The 20,556-nt window shown below is 29.3% G+C and overlaps 1 protein-coding gene across 1 annotated transcript in view; it reads right to left on the bottom strand.

Annotated features, from left to right (window-relative positions):
- The window catches only part of nAChRalpha1 (nicotinic acetylcholine receptor alpha1), a 671,059-nt gene that overhangs the window by 25,628 nt on the left and 624,875 nt on the right, over positions 1-20,556 (bottom strand). The window contains exon 4 of the mRNA XM_075374200.1: positions 10,198-10,307. Coding sequence (XP_075230315.1) covers positions 10,198-10,307 — 110 coding nt within the window. The remainder of the gene's footprint in view (positions 1-10,197; positions 10,308-20,556) is intronic.

Consider the following 20,556-nt stretch of genomic DNA (forward strand, 5'->3'; position numbering starts at 1 on the left):
TCATTAAATGCAAAATTTATTTTTAATTTTCCTAAGTAAACCGAACATTTCTGTGGTCTTTCAAATTCATTATTTTCTGTAGTTCCCTATTCCACATATTTTTTTTGGTCCTCCTAATTGACCGGATACGAAAACTTCCGTTTGAACTTGTGTGATTTATGTGTACGTTTGGTAATTACTGTACGGACGGTTTTATTGTTTTCGTGATCGGACTGAAAATTAATTAACCTCAAAATCGCAATACGCGTACTGTTAAAACTGTTTAAGGAATTTTACATATGTAAACTTAATATTTTGCCAATTTATTCCTCGTACATTTTTTACAACTGACAATCTAAGCGCTAGTGTTATTTTACTGCGTAAATTTATTTTTATAAATGTATATATTGATCGGACTTTATATTCTTTGTTTACGTGTTATAATAATTATGCAATTTACTTCGTATGGCATCATCGAACAGACTGTCCCCAGCTCTTTCAGCAATTTGAGCTTAGCAGACATTTTATCACCAGCTGTAGTTGCCCCAGCGAATCTACGAGCTTGTGATGTCACGTGCTTACACCTCATTATGTTATTGTTTTCCAAAACATTATTTTTGAAAATTAATCTGATGTCAAATGGGAGTGTGTAGAAAAATTGTTCAATTTTCAATCAAAATACAGATAAAGTAAAGATCCAAATAAAAGTAAATTGACAGAAAATGATTGCCTCTACCAAAGATTGCATTTAAATTAGATTGACAGTCTAATTTATAAATGTAGCTACCCTTTCCTCTTAATTTTCATTTTTTTCTTTTTTTTACTTACAACCAATTAGCTACCAGACTGGCTGGTCTTTTTTATCCAACTAGCTACTAGTCTAGTGAAGGAAACATGTATCCTTATTAATATTATTATATTTTCACATTATCATAATTCAGATAAAAGAAAGTTTTTTTATAAATTATTTATTTGAACAAATGACAAATATGATTACTTGCAAAGGATATTGTAAAATACTGAAAATGTAAGTGTATATGTCAGACATATTTGTAATGATTGTAGGTAACATAAAAAGAATTATAAGTTACATTAAAAAATTATATAACTATCCTAAAGAATAAGAAGCACCTCATGCAAAGCTTACTAGGAAAGTATGAAGTGAAGTAGTTCCTTAATGGCTTCCTTGCTGAGCCAAATATGTGGTTACATATCAGCATGCTAAGCTACTGCAATGCAGGTGACTGATATTTAATCCTATTAGTGACATCTTCATTCTGCATTGAAGTGATTACCTTTATGGTGAACATTCATTATTTCTCTCAAAGAAAACAATTCTGACTAGTGGATCTATTACCTCAGATAATTGACATGCATCATTTCTCTAAGAAATAATATTTGAATAGAGATTTAAAGCAACTGAATAATGGTCTCCATTGTGTTGTCAAAATGTAATATTTAAATTACTGTAATACAGATAAGGTATTCTTTTCTAACCTGAGTGGTTAGAACAGAAGTCGGGTTAGAAAATAATAATTATTCCACTTTAAGGGGAATATATCATACCTCTACAGTAAACCTTTGGCTATGGGAGCTATCCAGTGCCATGTTTATTAAATTTATTCATATTTGAAACAAAGGGTAGCCTATGTGCAGCTGTTTCACTCCCTTTTAAATTTTCTAGATAGAAAAGTTCTTGGCTATTTGTTTATTTATATAAAAGAATCTTATTGATAAACCCTTTAGCAGCTGTAATTGGAGCCCTAGGTACTGTAGCAATAGGAAAAGAAACTAACAACAATCTCTTCCAAAATTACTTATTTTATCAAGAAAGGATCCACTCTGTTTTCAAATATCCTGTTCTGTTACTATTTCACAATCTCAAAATTCGTTTAGAACAGTAAAGCTCACCTGGGTCTTCATCAGTTTATTTGTCATGAAGGTCTATTCTTTCCTGCTTCAAGAATAGATTTTTTTGATGGGACACAGTTTAAAGTGCTAATGTTTATCCAATGCTGCACTGCTAACTTAATGTTTTAGACATCTGTAAAAAAGCTGATTCCTAATAATAGGAAGATTCTACATTGGGAGAAATAGACTTTATACTTTCTTTTCTTCAAAGGTAAATAAATGTTTTCCTCAATGGTCATCAAAAGTTCAGCAAATCACTGAAGAAAATAATTTATAATTATTTTCATTTCTCTTTTCCATTTTTAAATGATTTATCTTATTGTCATTTTTTTCAAATTAATATTTTTATTACCTGGTTAAGTTGTTTTCTATGAGGTACGTGTACATTCCCTAGAAATTAAATTTGGAAAATTGACTGAACTTTACTTTTATGTTTTATTTGTAAAAATCACAGTAACTTTTTGCGAAACATAAACAAATTAAAAGGAAATTTTTTTTCACAATTTTTTTAGACAACCAGATACATAATATAGTGAATCTATAATACAATTTCAACTATTTTCAATTATAATATGATTTCAGCTGTGCCTTAGTAGAAATATTTTTTATCAAGGAAATGTTTTTCAAGTGTGTTTAAATAAATTAGGAAATAAGATTATGGCCCAAAACTGTTTACAAAAAATTTTACTTAAAATCTTAACCAAGATGACCATTTCAGTAGATTCACTATCAGTAGACTACAGAAAAAGTATGTTAAAAATGAAAAAAATAATGAAGTAATAGTAAACAATATTAATAGACTACTTAACAGTACTTACAAATCAATAAAACAAGTATTTTTTAGTTGGGATTTTAGAATAAGATTAAAAGAATAAAAATAACTGTTGTGTTCTTGGTAATCCCAGTAGAAAGCATCGATTAAACAATTGCAACTTCAGTTTAGACTAACCACCATAGAATCAATACCTACAAACAGTTTACCATATACCTCTTTGTAAGCTGGACATGCAAAATTTATTTTAAGAAGGACAAAGTGTTTAGGATTACTTTGATGTTTGTTGCACGCATGCAAAAATTTTGCATGCTGTGTGCGAGTTGTGTTTCGGGACAGTCGCCGTTTGACTGGTGTGCAAGTAAGAGGTAATTTTCACTATAAATTTCTTCAACCATTTCAAACACAAAGTCAGCATGAACATTAAATTAATCATAGGTTACTCCCACTCATGAACAAAATATTTTAAGGGAGGGCTAAGGGTGTTCTTATGATTATAAATTTTCATAAAAGGATTTTTTTTAAATCTAAAATTTGAACAGTTTTTTATCATTGCTCATAAACTTCATTATTGATTAAGTAAGTTTCCCAACTATCTAACTACTGATTACTACATACGTTTAAAAAAAATTTATTTTCTAATGAACTAATTTTGTGACCAGTTTTCAGACAATGCTGGGCTACAGCCGATTTATCAGGTTTTCTGTTTTTATAATGTGCCAAATGCTCCTTTATTCCATTTTTAATCTTTCTTATATTTGCCAGAGGTATTCTTGGAGTAAGTAGCAATTATTGTCTAAAAATATATTTATAAATGTTTGCTCTTTTGACAGGTTTAGTCCTACCTTCTATCTGAAGCAGAAGCCAATTTTGTAGACATAGTTAAGAACATTAAAATTGTGATTTTTAAAAATATTCTTTACTTTATTTCTGTACAGGTGCAATATACAATTTATATTCATGCTTCTCGCGATCCTTCTTCTCTATTGTTCTGATGTAAGGCAGTGTTACTGTGTTTCTTAAATTTTGAGCAATTCTTTTCTCTATGTTGTTAATGGATAATCTAGGAAAATCATTGAGCTGTATATGACAGCTCTATGTTTAATAAAATTATTTCCTTACAACAACCCTTCAAATCAAGCAGATTCAATTTGCTGTGTAAACCATTGCATTAAAAGATGCCATCTTATGTTATGGGGATGAAAAGGATCATTAGTGATATACTTATCAATGTGCATATATATCTTTTTAATGTACAGCACATTTGATGTACCTTTTAAAGGCTATCTAAAGGCTATTTAATTTTCCTTTTAAAGGCTATCACTACTGAGTTACTACTAAAATAAATTTACTTTAAACGAAAATAATTTTTAGATTACTTTTAGAAAAAGAAAGTTGTATAAGACAAGTATTAATTTTGTGTTTATTATTTTCTAATGAGAGTTATTTGTGCACCATATATATAATTAAGGTTATGTTTTGATATTGTAATACTGCTCTTTATTTTCATCTTGTCTGTGTTTCTTACAAAATTGGAACAAAAGGCAGTTTTTCAATTTGTGCCAGATTGTTATGTGTTTCAATAATATGTTATTTTTATTTTTATTAGTATCTGTTTTTCTTTCTGTAATGAATATATTTAAATGGATACCAATTTAATGAAATCTACTGATACATCTTTTTTCATGCAGACACAACAATGCCACTGAAGTCTTAGTTGTCTTATAACATCGCTTGAGGTATGTACCAATGAATCTCTCTCTCCAGGCAAATATTATTATTTATAAACTTAGAATGATTAAAAAAAGGTAAAAGCATAGAATATTAAATTTGTCCTTATTTGGTGAATTGTTTAGCAATTATTTTAAATTTATATTTCCTTCATCAACTGCATACAGTGCTAACATGAAAGCTTCTCACAGCATTTAGCACAATCAGTGTAATTATGTAATATAAAAAATTTGTTATATTACATAATAAAATATACTGAATACAGTACATATAATGTACTGAATATAATGTACTGAATACAGTACATTATAAAATATACTGAATAGTATATCACTGTAATAATCAGTGATCATAGTTATACTTTTTCAGTGAAAATATTGGTATGAAACACCTTGCAAAATTAATCACATATAATTTTTTATCAAATTGACTGAGACTACAGGTAAGTTTGTTTTTTATTAGTAAAATGTCAATCATGTACACATACACAAATATTAATTAGAAAGGTAAGATGGATATAATGATAGATGAAAAAATGACATTCTTAATGAGAATTGTTTCTGAGAAGTTCAATTTATGTCATTGTATGTTTAAAACAGATTGGAAAAATAAAAATGACACATTTTTTATTTTTTCTGAATACTTTTTAACATAATTAAATAATAATATATTTTTGAAGATATCTGTAGAATCAAACTTTATTTTATTGGAAGACAGTACCTTGACAATATGACCTTTAACTACTTGGCTAGTTAAGTAACAAAATTATTTATTTTTAAAATCTTACAATGTATAATATTAAAAAAGTAAGAAAAATAAAATAATATTTTGATTTTACTTTATTGAAAAATATATTTCAAGTAAAATGTTTATTTTAAATGATGTTATCTACTGGAGTGTATTTTCTGTAAATGAGAAAACATTTATTTTATTAATTGTGATGTATGTAAACTTATAAAAGTTACATCAGACTTCTGTTTACTGAAGAGTTGCAATAGTAAACTTTAAGTTTTACTGAACAGGTTGAATCAGTGCTGTTTTAGTTTCTAGTTAATTTCATCTACCAAAATCAACATTTGTAGGAACATTTCCTAATGCAGTTAAAGCAGTTAATTGGTGGTAAATAACCAGGAAAGATGTTAAGGTGTGAAAAAAGGTAATAAAGTAACTGTTAAAATTGATGAGATTATGTAAAAGATGTTGATTATTGTTAGATCTTTGGTGGTTGGGTTTAAATTAACCACACATCTCAGAAATGGTCAACCTGAGACTGTAAAAAGACTACACCTCTAATACATAACATCCCCGGTCATTCATCCTTCGGGATGAATTTCTTGGTTTAGTTTGTTATAATAATATAAAAAGTACGCACCTGACCACCATAATATTTGTTATATTATTATATATCGCATATATATGTGAAATATGTACTAATAATAATTTTTACTTCCCTGTATGAAGTAAAGGAAGTACTGTGATAGCGAATAATTTCGGTTTTCAGATTTCAACGGAAGTATCCATTTTGACCATTCCTGAATCCATTTTGACTAGTTTCGGCATGACGTTTGTATGTACATACTTATGTATCTCGCATAACTCAAAAACGATTAGCCATAGGATGTTAAAATTTTGGATTTAGGATTTTTGTAACATCCAAAAATCCAAAATCTAGTCTGCACCTCCTCCTTTTGATTGCAAACAACTGAACCAAAAGTGTCCAAAAAAGCCTAAAATCCCCAAAAAATTGGATTTTAACTTTTTTTTTTAATTTAAATATATTGATTTAATAATCATTATTAACCTCTGATTGTAAAAAAAAATTGATAAAAAATAATTCAATAACAAAAATAAAAAATATGAAAATATATCAGAAGTTATTAATGAAATGAAATTTTATGTACTTTTCATTTAAAAAAAAATTGTGTTTGTAATTTAATAGGCATACAAGGTAGTTAGGTGTTGTCACATCAGATTCTTTAAATAAAATAATAAACTATAACCAAAAAGTAGACACCAGAATACACTGATCACTAGTGGAAAATTCTGATTTGTTAGTATCAATTTCTAGAGTTAAATTTCTAATTTACCTTGAGTTATATCACTTTCCATCATTAAAAAAAATAATATTTTTACACAAGAAGTAATCAGTTCTGGACACCTAATAATCCCAATCCGAAACGCCGCCCACCAGGGCAACCTGCCCGGAGGGCGTTCCTATGGCATGCCTCTGCAGCTAGTAATGAAATAAAATGATTAATCTCTTTTTTCTTTAATAAATATCTTTAATTCACGACTTCACCTTGAAAGAGGCTATGGCTTAAAATCTTCCCTGGGATAACAATGATGTACTTTGCAAATTTTAAAGGAATTGGTCAGATGGGTCTCATGCGATGCTGTTACAAACTAACAATCCCATAGACTGGCAAACGTACACCTTTATATTGAAGATTACTGAAACAAATATTCACTTTAATTTTGGCAATCATGGAAATAAATGTACTTCCCCAGGTGTCTTGCCTCTTTTAAATTAAATTATGATGTTATTTTATTGAAATAGTATCCTGCTATTGCTACCACCATTGAATTGTTTATAAATTTCCCCTTTTAAAAAATTTTCATGATTAGAAAATAGGGGTTACTCTAAAGTAAGATAAGATCTGGTTAGAAATGTGGCAGCCTGTGTAATGAAACCCCAAGTTCCTGAAAACATCTATCATCTGACCAGTCTTATATGCACATGAACAAACTTGCCAAAAGAGAACACCTCCTCAACAACAACAAAGAGAACAGCCTTCCTCAACAACTTTAAACAAATGCTTTCTCCGTTAAAGGCAAAAGTGAGAATAGTATTCAACATTTTAACTGTTTGCCTCTTCTGAAAATACCAGTCCTTTAAACATCTTAAATGAAATTTGTGGCCTTGACATTTCTACTGACTTCTGGACCTTAAATCCATATAACTACTGGATGTTTCTACAACAACTGTTGCTTGGTCTTGAATCATACAGCAACGGTATAACAATGCTTAACTTTGCTTTCCAAAAAATTATCTTTTATTTACCATTAATGTTGTAAAACATTTAGACAAAGAGTAAAACACTTTGACTTGAGAGGAAGACTGCTTTTCATTTTGAGTACTCCTCAAAGATTTTGATATTACTTGGTCAGTAATGAATGAGTGCCAAGATGAATTGCTAAATGTTCACAAAGTTTTAAATGCAGAAATGTATGTCTACTTTTTCAGCAACATTTTCATCCAATATTAACTGATCAAGTCAAAATGCAGATCATGTATTCTTTGAGGCATAATATGTTAAAACTATTGAGTGCATAGCTGATGAGCTTCTTATGGGAGTTTGGAAATACTTTTCATCATTTTTCAATTTGCTCCTTATGCAGCCACAATAAATCATAAAGTTTTATGTAAAATAATGTAGTGAACTGCCAGCCAAGTAGTAGGTAGCATCTCGGCATGAGGTTAAACATGTTAGCTGGTAACATGGTTGAACTTATTAAATCCACACCTTGATATTGCTTCTGTTAAGACAGGACAGTGCATTTAAGATGATAACTGTGTATTTCTTTAGTGTGATTATTACTTATTGTCACTCCGTTACAGCTACTCATAGGTAACACCCTGCTTAAAAAAATGTTGAGTATAAAATAAAATATATTATATGTTTTGAGGACAAAAGATAGGCTTTCATATCTGAAATTACAGCAGTGGTAATTGTAATGAAAAGGGGCTGATGCACAGATAAATGAATTCTAACAAGAATACAAAATTTTCTGTATTGATAGAATTGCTCATAATGTTATTGGATACAATTTTACCCATTTACAAGTGTTACAGAAAAGTCAACACACTCAAAAGAGAAGATTCAGAAATAATATTCTATAACTAACAGTTACATTTATTAGCAGAATCTCTCATTCAAGCATTTATTTACATCATTTTTTTATGCAATATTATTTTCCCAATAAATCTCACAAAATAATAGTTTTTTTTTTTTTTGTTTTTTTACTTCCCTGGCATCACAGCTCTAGAGCTGTGCTGCAAGAAGGAAAGTATGGTAATCAGTCAGAAAATGGAGTATGGGTTATTTTGCATTTATCAATGTTTCATGACCCAGGGGCTCCAAAAAAGAGAAAAGGTGAGGGGTAATGTTTGTACATACTTGCTTAAGTATGTGTGTTTGAAGCTTAATAATGTTTGACTGAATAAATAGATTTTCATGAAGTTTTGTACAGACTCGTGTATACGGGGCAAATTGTTGGTAAAAGTTTGGGTTCAATATTTCTACAGAGCGGTTGGGAATCAACTTTCTAAACATTTTGCAGTCATAACTGCATTTTATGTTAAGCTCAGTACATACATGTACACTTATCTTAATATTTAAAAAATAAAATTAATCAGGAAAATCAAAATAGTAATCAGGAAAATTTTTATTAGTAGTCCACTTTTTTAGTTTTTTTTAGTTTCCACAATTTTTTTTTAGTTTCTCCATTTGACATAAAAAATAAAAATTCCTGTGATTTTGGAGGTCTGGGCAGAAAAAAAAATCAATTTTTTGAAAGTTTTTTAAATCTTTTTTGGTTTATTTAAATATGTAATTATAATTTTACAATAAATTTTCATCATAAATAACCCCACCTTAAAATATAAATCTTAGATAACTTTTTTCATGTATTATCCCATTTTCCTACTATAAAAGAATAAATAACCAGAACCAGGAAAGTATTACAACTTTGTTAACAAATTTCTTTTAACATAATTTAATTTCTAGGCACATTGTCATGATACTGGATTCATGGAATTTAATTCAGAAATAATTGGTATAGTAGTAGAAACAACTTAGTTAGTTTTTTTTTTTTTTTGAGTCATTTTGGAATAAATGATACATGTTTAAAATAAGCAATTTACTTTAACTCTGCCCTAAAAGAACTTTAAGAATCTGTATATTAGGTTTTAAACCCACTGATTTATGTGTTAATTCTGATGAACTGACTCCCAAAATTTGTTGTTAGTTTTATAATCATTCAATTTGATAAACAAATCACAATTTCACTGGTAAAAAAAATAAATAAATAAACTTTCTGATAGCTTATTATTTAAATAAAAAATAGTTTTTGAGACTGTGTTCTGTACCAATTTAGGAAGGATTTTAAGATTTAAGAACCAGACAATCACCATTAGACAACTTTTTATACAACTGTCAGCCAAAAGCAATTTCTCAAACAAATTTGCAGGTACTGTTTCCTCCTACCATTTCATACAATCATGCACTGGTTCCATAGGTCCTCACAACCTCAGCATGGACTTAATTTGAGCTTTATCTTTAGTCACAGAACAGAAGAAAAGATGGGGGCAAGAGTACGAAAAAAGTGTTAATATCAAGAAAGTGCAATCTGCATAAGAACAAACCCAGTGCCAGAAGATAGCGTCAAGCTTCTCTCCAGGTGGGGAATACCAAGCTACAGAAGTTTTCAAAAGAATGACACATTTTTACTCAGGACAGAAACAACACATTATGAACAATTTTGCAGTGATTATTGCTAGACAAGCATTATCAAAATTGCTTTTCTTGTAGACTAAAGAGATGTTTCAGATCTGGCTAGGAATTTCTGAAGGAAAACCTTCTGCCATTTTTGCAAGTAGGAGGCAAGCAACCAAAGTTTTTATGTATCATCACCATTTTTTTCAAACTTATTTCCATGTTAAGCATAAAATAAAGACTATGAAAAATATTTTTTAAAGAAAAAAAGAACAAAATCCAATAATTTAAATGTTTTAATGTACATACTTGTTGTATAATACGATGTCTGGTAACCATATGTGTTCAGAAGGTACATGTAGTGTATCTACTCCTCCATATTCATCTGGGTTCCACTTTAACTTGTAATCATACCACTCCTGAAAAAAAAACAACCAAAATAGAATAGAATCAACTATAGCAACAATAATCTCTGTAAATCATTTATGGAGACATTTTCTCCATAAAGAAAGTGTAAAAGAAAATGAGTGTGGTGGAGGTGATCTTGCTTGGATAATATTTTCATAGTAAATTTTCTTTTTGAGAAAATCCTGATGTGTAATGTGCGTTTGTGGATTTGGAAAATATTATTATAAATAAGTAATTGACTTTATAAACAAATGGAAATTTGCTTCCACAAGATCTTTTTGGTGTTATTGTGCAGCTGTGTGGTCAGTGCTGTTCTGGATGGGACTGATAATGGTGCCTATGAATGTGAAAACCTTTTAGTGTGTGATAAAATTGTGAATAGCATGTTTAATCTGTGAGCAAATAGTATGCTTGTTTATTATGTTCTTTGTTCTTATTCCCAGAATTTGGTTAATATTTATATTTCTTATTTTTTAAATCAGTTGAATTCACTGCCTTATCGGCTGTGGATAATATTTGCAAGTTTATTTAACTTTGTACGCTAATAAACTTTTAACTTAAGTTAACTTAACTTATATTTATTTAACTTTTTATGCTATGTGTATCTGATGTGTCTAAAGTAAAATTAATAGATTTATCAAACTTAAATTGCATTCTCCAGGGTTACTGAGTTAATCAGTATGTTTCATGTTTTTATTGTGTATTTAATTTGGTTTTAAAAACCTTATTTTCTGAAAATGGTGGCAAATTTGTCTAAATTTTAATGTCATATTTTAGTGAAAATGTATTTTCTGTGCCAGGTGCATTTCTTATTTTTATGTGTACTTTATACTACAATAGAATCTTAGAATTTGTCACTGAAGCTATCAGGTAGACAAAACTGGGAAACTTAAGAATTAAGTAATTCATAAATGTAACTTACAAAGTTCTTAATAACACCACTATAGTTGCCCATGATAAAAAACATCACTTTTCAAATCTAATCCAGCTTTAAGAGTTAACCCCTGAGATTTATTTATTTGCCATAGTAAATGCTGTTGTTACTAGAAAACTTTTAATTTAAATCTTTTAAATTGGACGAGACAAGAGAAGTTCTTGGAATAATTACTGTTTCACCTTCACTAACACCTGTTACAATCTTAGCCTCAATCATACATTTTTTTAAAGATGTAACTTGAGGTTAAGAATTATTACTGTGGAGAGGATGGTCCAGGTTTCTTAACAATAAAATGGGACAGCCAAACTTTAATTTTTGTATATGTTGAGGTTGCCCAATCAGTTCCTAAGAATGTTAAAAGGTAGAGGAAGATCATCATAATCATCTCATCTAATTTGGCATGAATGGGTTTATGGGTAACTTCCTATTCCCAATTAATTTCATCAAAATCAGGTTATTAATTTACTCTTATAATTATTTTGCTATCAATATTGCCCTTTCACAAAAATAATTAGTTGTTTTATATTTAAGGATTCAAATGTTTTCATTGGCATTCTGAATAAATAAATTAACATTTTTTCTACATTCTGCTCATTTATGTAAGTTAATACATTTACATTTTCATGTAAAACATTTTCTATAAAGAGCAGAAATTCAGAAAAATATATTATCTGCAAAATTAGATTTTATTATCCTCATATTTATTTTAAGGGAAAATCGTTTAAAATTGGGCCGAACATGGGAAGATTTTAGGCAAGCTTTAATCTCATCATCTACAGTGCCTTTAGAATGATCTGTAGGGTCTGATAAAAATTTCCTCACACTATTACTTGATTCTGGTTGCACATATGCTGTTAAGTACAGTCTAAAGCTTCTTAGGATTTTTTATTGACCATTGTGTATTCATTACACACTAAATGAACATTATTTCAATTCTTACTTAAGAGAAATTTTTATGTTACATAACATGCATGTAGATATTGTATTAAATGTACCAATTGCAACTTTGACCACTTCAAATGGATTCCATTAACATCAGCATCACCTGCAGACCCACTAGTAACAAAGTTAAATTTATAAACCAAAGAAAAAGTTGAAAAGATAATCCATGAGCAGTTTTCATCATGCAGATGGAAACTGCTCTTTGTATAAAAATCCCAAAGTTTGATGATTTAAATACTTTTGTTACCTATTAAATTAGGTTGGAATCATTTGGTAATTACTGCTTTCTGAAAAACTCATTTAAAAGGATAACTCTTTAGAAACCTTTGTTACTTTACTGAGAATTTTGCTGCTAGGTTTTGTATATTAAGAAGAAAATTGTGTATAAAAATTGATAAATTACATCAATTATTGTAGAATTGTTTACATAACATATTAAAATGCTTATTTAAATAAGTTTAGCCAGATTATCAACTAGTACCAGTAAATTTTCTATGTGTATTTAAATTAATAAATAAGAAATGTTTAGTAATCTCAATTAAGCAAAAATATTGCTAATTACACAGATTTATTTTGTCTCATAATCTAAAGGAAGAGCATAAAGCTGTAGACATGAATATTAGGATGTATGTAGATCTGAAGGATTATTCTGATTTGTAATAACTAATGGTAAATAATCTTCTCTCCCATTTTAGGTTTCATGTTTTTGTGTGTGTTTTTTTCCTCTCTAATTCAGAGATTATTGTACATTGTGTATTCCTCATGTTTAAATTCATGAACAGCTTGGTGATTCATTGCAGTTTTAGTAAGACTGACAAATTGTCAGTACAATGTAATTAACTGAATTATGTTCTACCTATAAATTTTTCTTTATCTAAAAATCTTATTATTTTGTTATTGTTTATAAGTACTTGAAAACCATGTAATTTCTTTTGGATGGGAGAAGTAAAATATATATATATTTTTTTAATTTATTCAGTTATTCAAGGATTAACTTTTTTCAGAAAATAAGTATATATAGATCTTTATTTGTATATATTAAAGAGAATATAATGCCAAAAACAGGCTGAAAACCAGTAACTATTATAAAATAAAGATATTATAGTTCACTGTTGGAAGAAAAAACCAAAATCTACTCTGAAGTAGTTAAAGACTTTCATGGATCATGATTTCTTAGATTCCTCTCTTAATGAAATGCCGTAATAATACATTATTTAGTGAAATATTAGCATATGAAACATTACCTTGATAAGAACATTCATTTTTCAGAGATTTTAAAGTGTTCAAGGGTAGCTAAGAACTTAGATTTGAATTACAAAGATTTAATTAATTACTTATCATTCAGTAACTATGACAGTATAGCACTTACTATTTCATATGCTATGCTTTTTTTAATGATAAAAACACCTTCTTTTGGTTATAGGCAGTCTATATGAATGCAACTGATTTTAAAACATATTTCTTGGTTGAATATACTGAAAAATCTCCTAGTAATTAACAAATAACAAAGAAATAAAGACAAAAAAAGAAGAAAAATCACAATTACATATTGATGAATTTTGGTTAGAAAAAATATAAAATAGGGCTGTTTCAAAATAATCTTTTTGCTGCCTTTCTTCAAATTTATACTCGTATATTAATATTGTTGTGTCTGTTAGGTACTATAATCATAATGATTAGAATTGATCTAACATTACCTACACATGATATGATCTTGAAAATGACAAAGCCATTCCTCAAGATAACAAATGCCATGTATGGCGTACTTGGGAAAGAAGTAAAGATAAAGTAGTTTCTATTGCCTTCATCATTGAGCTGTATAGACTCATCAGTTTGTAAAGCAATTCAAAACACAGGTGACACTCAATCTTAGCGTACTGCAAATAGCTGATTGCTGTGCTTATGCTTAAGATTAGCTGAACAGTGAACATCATTATTTAAAAAAAAAAATAATTTGGATTGAAGACTTGTTCCTTTATGGATTTAGAATAATTACAGCCATCAGGATGACTCAGCATAAAACGGCATACAATAACATATCGATGTGACTTTTCCTGTTGTGCAGAAATATGTTTTATGCATTACCTTAAGTCAGTAGGAAAAAATTGGAAGGGATTAATTCAAAATGTTTTTTCTCTTTAATGAAAAAGTAATTTGTTTTAAGTATATCATTTGTAAATACCAATAACATCCATTTCATAAAAAAATAAAACAAATTTATTTGCAATAAATTCAAATGTTCTTTGTCAATAACAAAAAAAATTTAAATGTCTAACTTAATTTAGTATATCTACATTATGAAAAGTGAATTAATTTATTAAGTAAAAATAGAAAGTTAAATAGCTTTTTCACTGATCTTTAAATTGTGTTTAATATACTGTATACACACACATGAGGAAAAATGCATTAAATAAATCTTTTGATGAATTTATTTATGTTGTTACTACAAATATGCCTAATTTAATATCAGCAGGCGATAACAGTAGCAACGAGTGCACAGTACTGATGCATGGATGCATCACTCTCACCGCGCAGATGACCACTCACTTTTACCACCATAGCGGCACTGCAGCCCCTTCTTTTATAGGAGCCTGGAGTGGTCCAGGCTCCTATAAAAGAGCGTGCACGAGAGTGAATTGGCAATTCATCGTCGACCACCACCTGGAGAAGACCAAGAAGAAGATGGAAGAAGACAGAAGAAGTTCCCTGGCGGGCTCGACGTGGGACTTCCCGGCGGATGCCAACATCCCCGCCGGAGCAGCAGGCCTCCTTGGGTGAAAGAAAGATAAGACAGATAAACCAGAAATTAAGATTAGTCTGCAAAATTTTTCAGATGAGCCTGTGAAGAAAGTGATTGATTCAGAGCCTTCTGTGGAGCCTTCCAAGACTTGTACATCTGAGGTCGTCTCATCTAAACCATAGGGACCACCTAAAATCACACAAGAGGGTCTGTTTCCCTCATGAAAGAAGCGATGACTGGTGTGATTCCTGTTGTGGGGGTCTCCCATGTTTCTGCCTTTCATTTGGTGCCTAAACCAGGCACTGAGTCATGCCTGTTGTCGTCTGCTGCTTTGATGGACTCCGAGTCGGAGGCCAGGAACTACACAAGCATATTCTTAAAAAATACAAAGCTTTTTGAAGGATGGAAGAAAAGAGGAATAAATGATGGTCAGGAGGCAAGTCACGAGATTAACTCATTAAAAAATAAACAAGCTGGTTCTTTGGTGGAACGTAAATGGTTGTTTGTCAAACATCCATGAGTTCTAACTCTTAATACATGATGTAGACCCAATTTTTATAGGTCTGGATTTCCACCAAGATGAACATTTTTGCTTAAGAAGATGTAATAGTTATCGGTGAGATCAACTGCCAAATATAAGAATTAGAGGAGGAGCTGTATTAACGTCGACTAGAGCTACCACCAAAGTGGTTGAAATAAACACAAATCTGCAAACGGTCGCAATCAGAATGAAGCTTTCGCTGTAGATCACTTTCTGCAATATATACCTGTCGAATTTTGATTAGAAGAAGTATGACATAACACGATTAATTGCTCAACTTCCACCACTCATATTTGACTAATGCACTCAATCCTGTTTGGTGGTAGGATCGAGTAGATCCCTGGTGAAGATATTGGGAAGTTCCTATTAAACTCAGATTCAATCAAAGCTCAATTATGGGTGTATTGTATATCCATCCACTAGAAAGTTGCACCTACAAAAGTTATACAAAATATAACAGCGGAATCAGATATACCACAGGCACGTTTTGTACAAGTGACTAGTTTAATGTGAAAAGCCAGCATAATGCCACTATATTATAGAAGAAAGATCCTATGTTAAGATATGTGCCAAATATATGGGCCTTTCCTGCCCATATAAACAATAAAACATTTAACAATCATCCTTTGGCTACTTATTCCAAACCAGTCAGAATATGGTATCGTGAATTGACAAGAAAATAAGGAATTGTTTTACCAAACACATTATCAATTTCTGCAAGAGAAATTCCTCCATGGTTTTAACCAACAGTAAGCACAAGACTGGATCACTCTTATGAAAAAATAAAAGAGATAACAGCAGTAATCATCCAACAGGGATTTTGGTCAACCATAAGTAGCTACGAAGGATACATAAAAATTTATACTGAAGTTCTAACACCAAACACGGCATTGGATGCTCCATATATGTAAATGGAGAAGCCTATTCACGGAAACTGCCAGAGATGGCAATTGTTTATTCAGCAGAGCATTCTGCTATACAGCAAGCTCTTCGCTACACAGAATATTTCTGCAAAGAGAGAGTGCTCACATGCTCTGACTCATTATCTAACTAACTACTATTGAGAACAAGAACATTAATGACACCCTTATTGCGAACATAATGTACATTCTATTCATTTTAAATCAATCAGAACAGCGATGTTTATCAGTATGGACTTCAGAGGATGCTGGAATCCCAGAAAATGAAAGCGCAAACATAGCTGCCAGAATGGCACGACAGTATGTGATAATATACATATAATTCCTGTTTGAGTGGTAGATGTTAAAAATTGTCTAACTGATGCTATAGGAAGTATCAGTGGATACTAAAGAACTCCATTCATTATGGAGTAATGAATAGAGAATGTTAAGTACAAAGGTTGAGTGTGGATGCTCGATGCGATTGCTTACTCCTGTGTTTTACTAAGTTTTGGATTGGTTTTTTATGGATTTTCTTCTTGATTTTTGTCTGGATATAAAAGATTAAGGGCTTATGGATAGTACTGGAAAATTTTATGCGATTTGGATCACGGACACATGAAATATTTCGATTTTCCTGTTTTTCTGTAGTGAAAAGTGAAATTGGTGTTTATTTTTTCGGGCAAGTGTGTAAAAGGGCGTAAGTCCATTATATAGACATAAGATAATTAATGTGGACAATTTTTTGAGAATTTTATAATAAAATTTTCTAAGTTAAAATACAGGTCTGGTCTTGCAAGATAACGTGTAGTAAACAAGGACTTGTAATAATTTTATAAAAGTTATTCATAACAGTGAAATTATTTCTAGCCCTGTGTTCAGAGTTTTTCCTTATATTTATTTATTCAATATTTTTAATACATTTATGATGTGAAAAATACTGTAAAAGAGCATTAATGGTATAAATTCTGTGTCTTTAGTAATGGAGATGTTGCCAGATAATATGATGGAATACTATTTCCTTTACGCCATTAAAATTGTTCACAAAATTATGTTATCAATTATATGATACTGGCAGAAATTACATTTATAAATTGGGCAATAAAAATTTCTGTAAACAACTATTTCAATGCTAACAATGAAATTATTTCATGTTGGTTGTCTCATCATAAATTATAATTGTTAAATTTTTAAGAACCATTAAAATTTTAAAGGTGTTTCACATTAAAAGAATTAATGTGGAAATAAAATTTTGTTTGTTGATTTAAATAATTATGTTTAAAATATAAAATGTGGGTAGTTTATTATTTTCACTATAGTACTGAATATACTATTGTTAATAGTATTATCATCACATTTCTTTTTCCTTATTTAAAAACAAAGAAAAAGCAAATCACAGGTCTTAAAAAAAATAAATAAATAAAACGCATTCGTTTAACGATCAACAAAAAACAGTTAAAAAAGCATTTTCTGCAAAAAGAATGATCTACAATAAAAGCCAAATATAATATGCTGTTTTAATCTTATGAATCAGTTAGTTAATTAATTTTTAAGTTATTTCCTTAATGGAACACCTTGGTTTACTGGCCTTGTTCATTTTCAAAAAGAATAAACTGGAAATATATAAAAAACAAGGTGGGTTTCAATGAGCTAAGACTGAATTTAAATGAAAATAATTTCATAGAATTTTCCAGGTTATCGACATTCAGCTATTTAATTTAGATCTAATAAAGTGGAATAGCTGTACTAACAAAGGTAGAGTCCAAAAAGCGAAGTACCTAATCGTAGATAATATTTTAGGTGGGGTTGTCAGATTTACACTGTTATAGGAAGAATTTGGTCATTAATGAATTTTTATTTAGGCTGAGAAATTATTTGCCAACTAATGCTAATACTGAGAACTCATAATTTTCCCTATATCAGTCTATAATGAAGTTCAGAATAATTAGCATGGGTTGAATTTACCTCACTAAAATAAAATTCTAATTAAAATCAAAAACAGATGCTTAGTATAATGCTTCAAAAGTTATTTTACAATCCTTTTGAATCACTCTTTAATCAACTGAAATTACAATCAGACATTTATAAGTAAGGATGTGTGTAATCTAATCAATTAAAACAAAATAATTTGTGTAGATATGAGCAGATATTTTTTTCTGTAATTTTTTTTGTAACCTTCTTTTCATGTTGATGTTGATTTTGGCTGACTATAATGCATGTTTTCAGTAATAATTATATTTTGTATTCTTTAAGGATATATCATCACTAAGAATATAAGAAAGAGGGTTTCAATCAGATCAGAAACCCTTCTTTTACTTCCTCCCATAACATGGTGTTGTTAAAATTAGGTAAATATCTTCGATATTACATTGTTTTAGTTCAAGAGGAACACTTACTTATTTTATGCTGTATAGGTGAATTAAATATTTTGTTTTTGGATGTATTAAAAGTATGTAAGTGCATATTATTAGTTATGCATATTTGCATAAGTAATGTGCAATAAATATTTACTTGCAATGTAAATGTGAGATTTCTAATTATATTATTATAAATATTTGTGACTGTAATTCAAATTGTTATGCATATTTATAAAATACAATTATTTATATTCCTAAAAAATTTGTATTTTTAATGGAAATATTAAAATAAATAAGTATATAATGCGATGTAGTGAATTCATTTTGTATCAAGGAATTCTTTACTGATAATACTGGATAAAAAAAAGGTTGCACATATTATTTTATATTTTAATTATTCTAAAAATTTATATGAATAAAAGTAGCTGCGTAAAATTATTCATATTATCAAAATAGTTTTAATTTATGTTAAAGTATTTAACATATAACAATTTTTTTTTTTAACATACTAACTGATTTTAATAAAAAAATACAAGCTTGGACATTAGTACTTAGTCATCTGTCAATAGTTTTCTACTTAATATTCTTTGAACAAGACATTTTTCTCTTTCTGTCCATTGAATAACAATGTGTATTCAGACTTATTGCCAAATAATCAAGTACGACCTTTGAAAATTCTTTATCTTCTTTATTTCAAATACGATGGTTGATCTGACATTGAGTGAATGTTATTCAGATATCTTTTTTTTTATTTTAGGACTTCATAAGGAGTTTGTACAAAGATATGAAATTAGGAAAAAATTGTTTTTACAAAATAATATTGCAAATAAAAAATAAACAACTGATGTCTTCAATAAAATCTGTTAAGCTGTAGTAAAATAAATTTAACATTTTACTAAATCTTAGGATATTTAATTCTAAAACCAAGTGAATATAATTATTTCGTAAGAATTATATTTTAAGGTTATTTTAGATTTCCTCCAGATGATTCTTCAAATAAACTTACAGCTTTACATGGTAAAAGGTGAGTAATGTGAATCTGTGATCTAGAATAAAGAATTCAAAAAATATCAAATACTTCATTGTAATAATATAACCGTTTATTGCATTTTTACAATAATTGTAACTAAAATCAGTCGTAGATCGAAGAAAAGTTTCAGAAAATTAATCACGAGACTTCTATCAGAAATTTAAATCTAAAATTAAATTATTAACCTCCACGTTTTATTTTGTAAACTGAAGAAGGGGAAATATAAATGGAACAGAAGAAAATTTAAAACTATATGCCAAAATATTTTGAAAACCTTCTCAATTGCCCAGCATCCGAATAGACGTTTGAACTTCACAAAGTTCGAGAAGTGATCAAATTTTTCAAAAATCAGTAAAACAAATGAGAAACATAACACAGTAGCAATGATGCTCAACTCTCCCCAGAAAAGTTAATAAAAAGATTGGAAATTTTATCTAAAAATATTTGGAGCCCAGAAAAAATTCTGGAATACTTGAAATGTACACTTATATACCCTTTGCATAAAAAAGGAGACAGGGCGAATCTAAACAATATCAGGGGGATTTCACTTTTATTAGTACCTTTAACAAATTTAATTAATATTTTATTAAGTAAAATTCAACATATTTTGGAAAAAGAAATAACGAATATAAAGATGGGCTGAGACCAGAAAGAAACTGCACGGAACAAATCTCTATTTTAAAAATAACATTCTAAAACTAAGAAGTTTTTTTCCTGTTTAGCCCAGGTATTACTTCAGAGGATGATGTGTATGAGTGTAGTCTTGTACAATCTCAGTTCAATCATTCCTGAGATCTGTGGTTAATTGAATCCC

This window comes from Lycorma delicatula, chromosome 1 (genome assembly GCF_047948215.1).
Source record: "Lycorma delicatula isolate Av1 chromosome 1, ASM4794821v1, whole genome shotgun sequence".
In the NCBI taxonomy this organism is placed as follows: domain Eukaryota; kingdom Metazoa; phylum Arthropoda; class Insecta; order Hemiptera; family Fulgoridae; genus Lycorma; species Lycorma delicatula.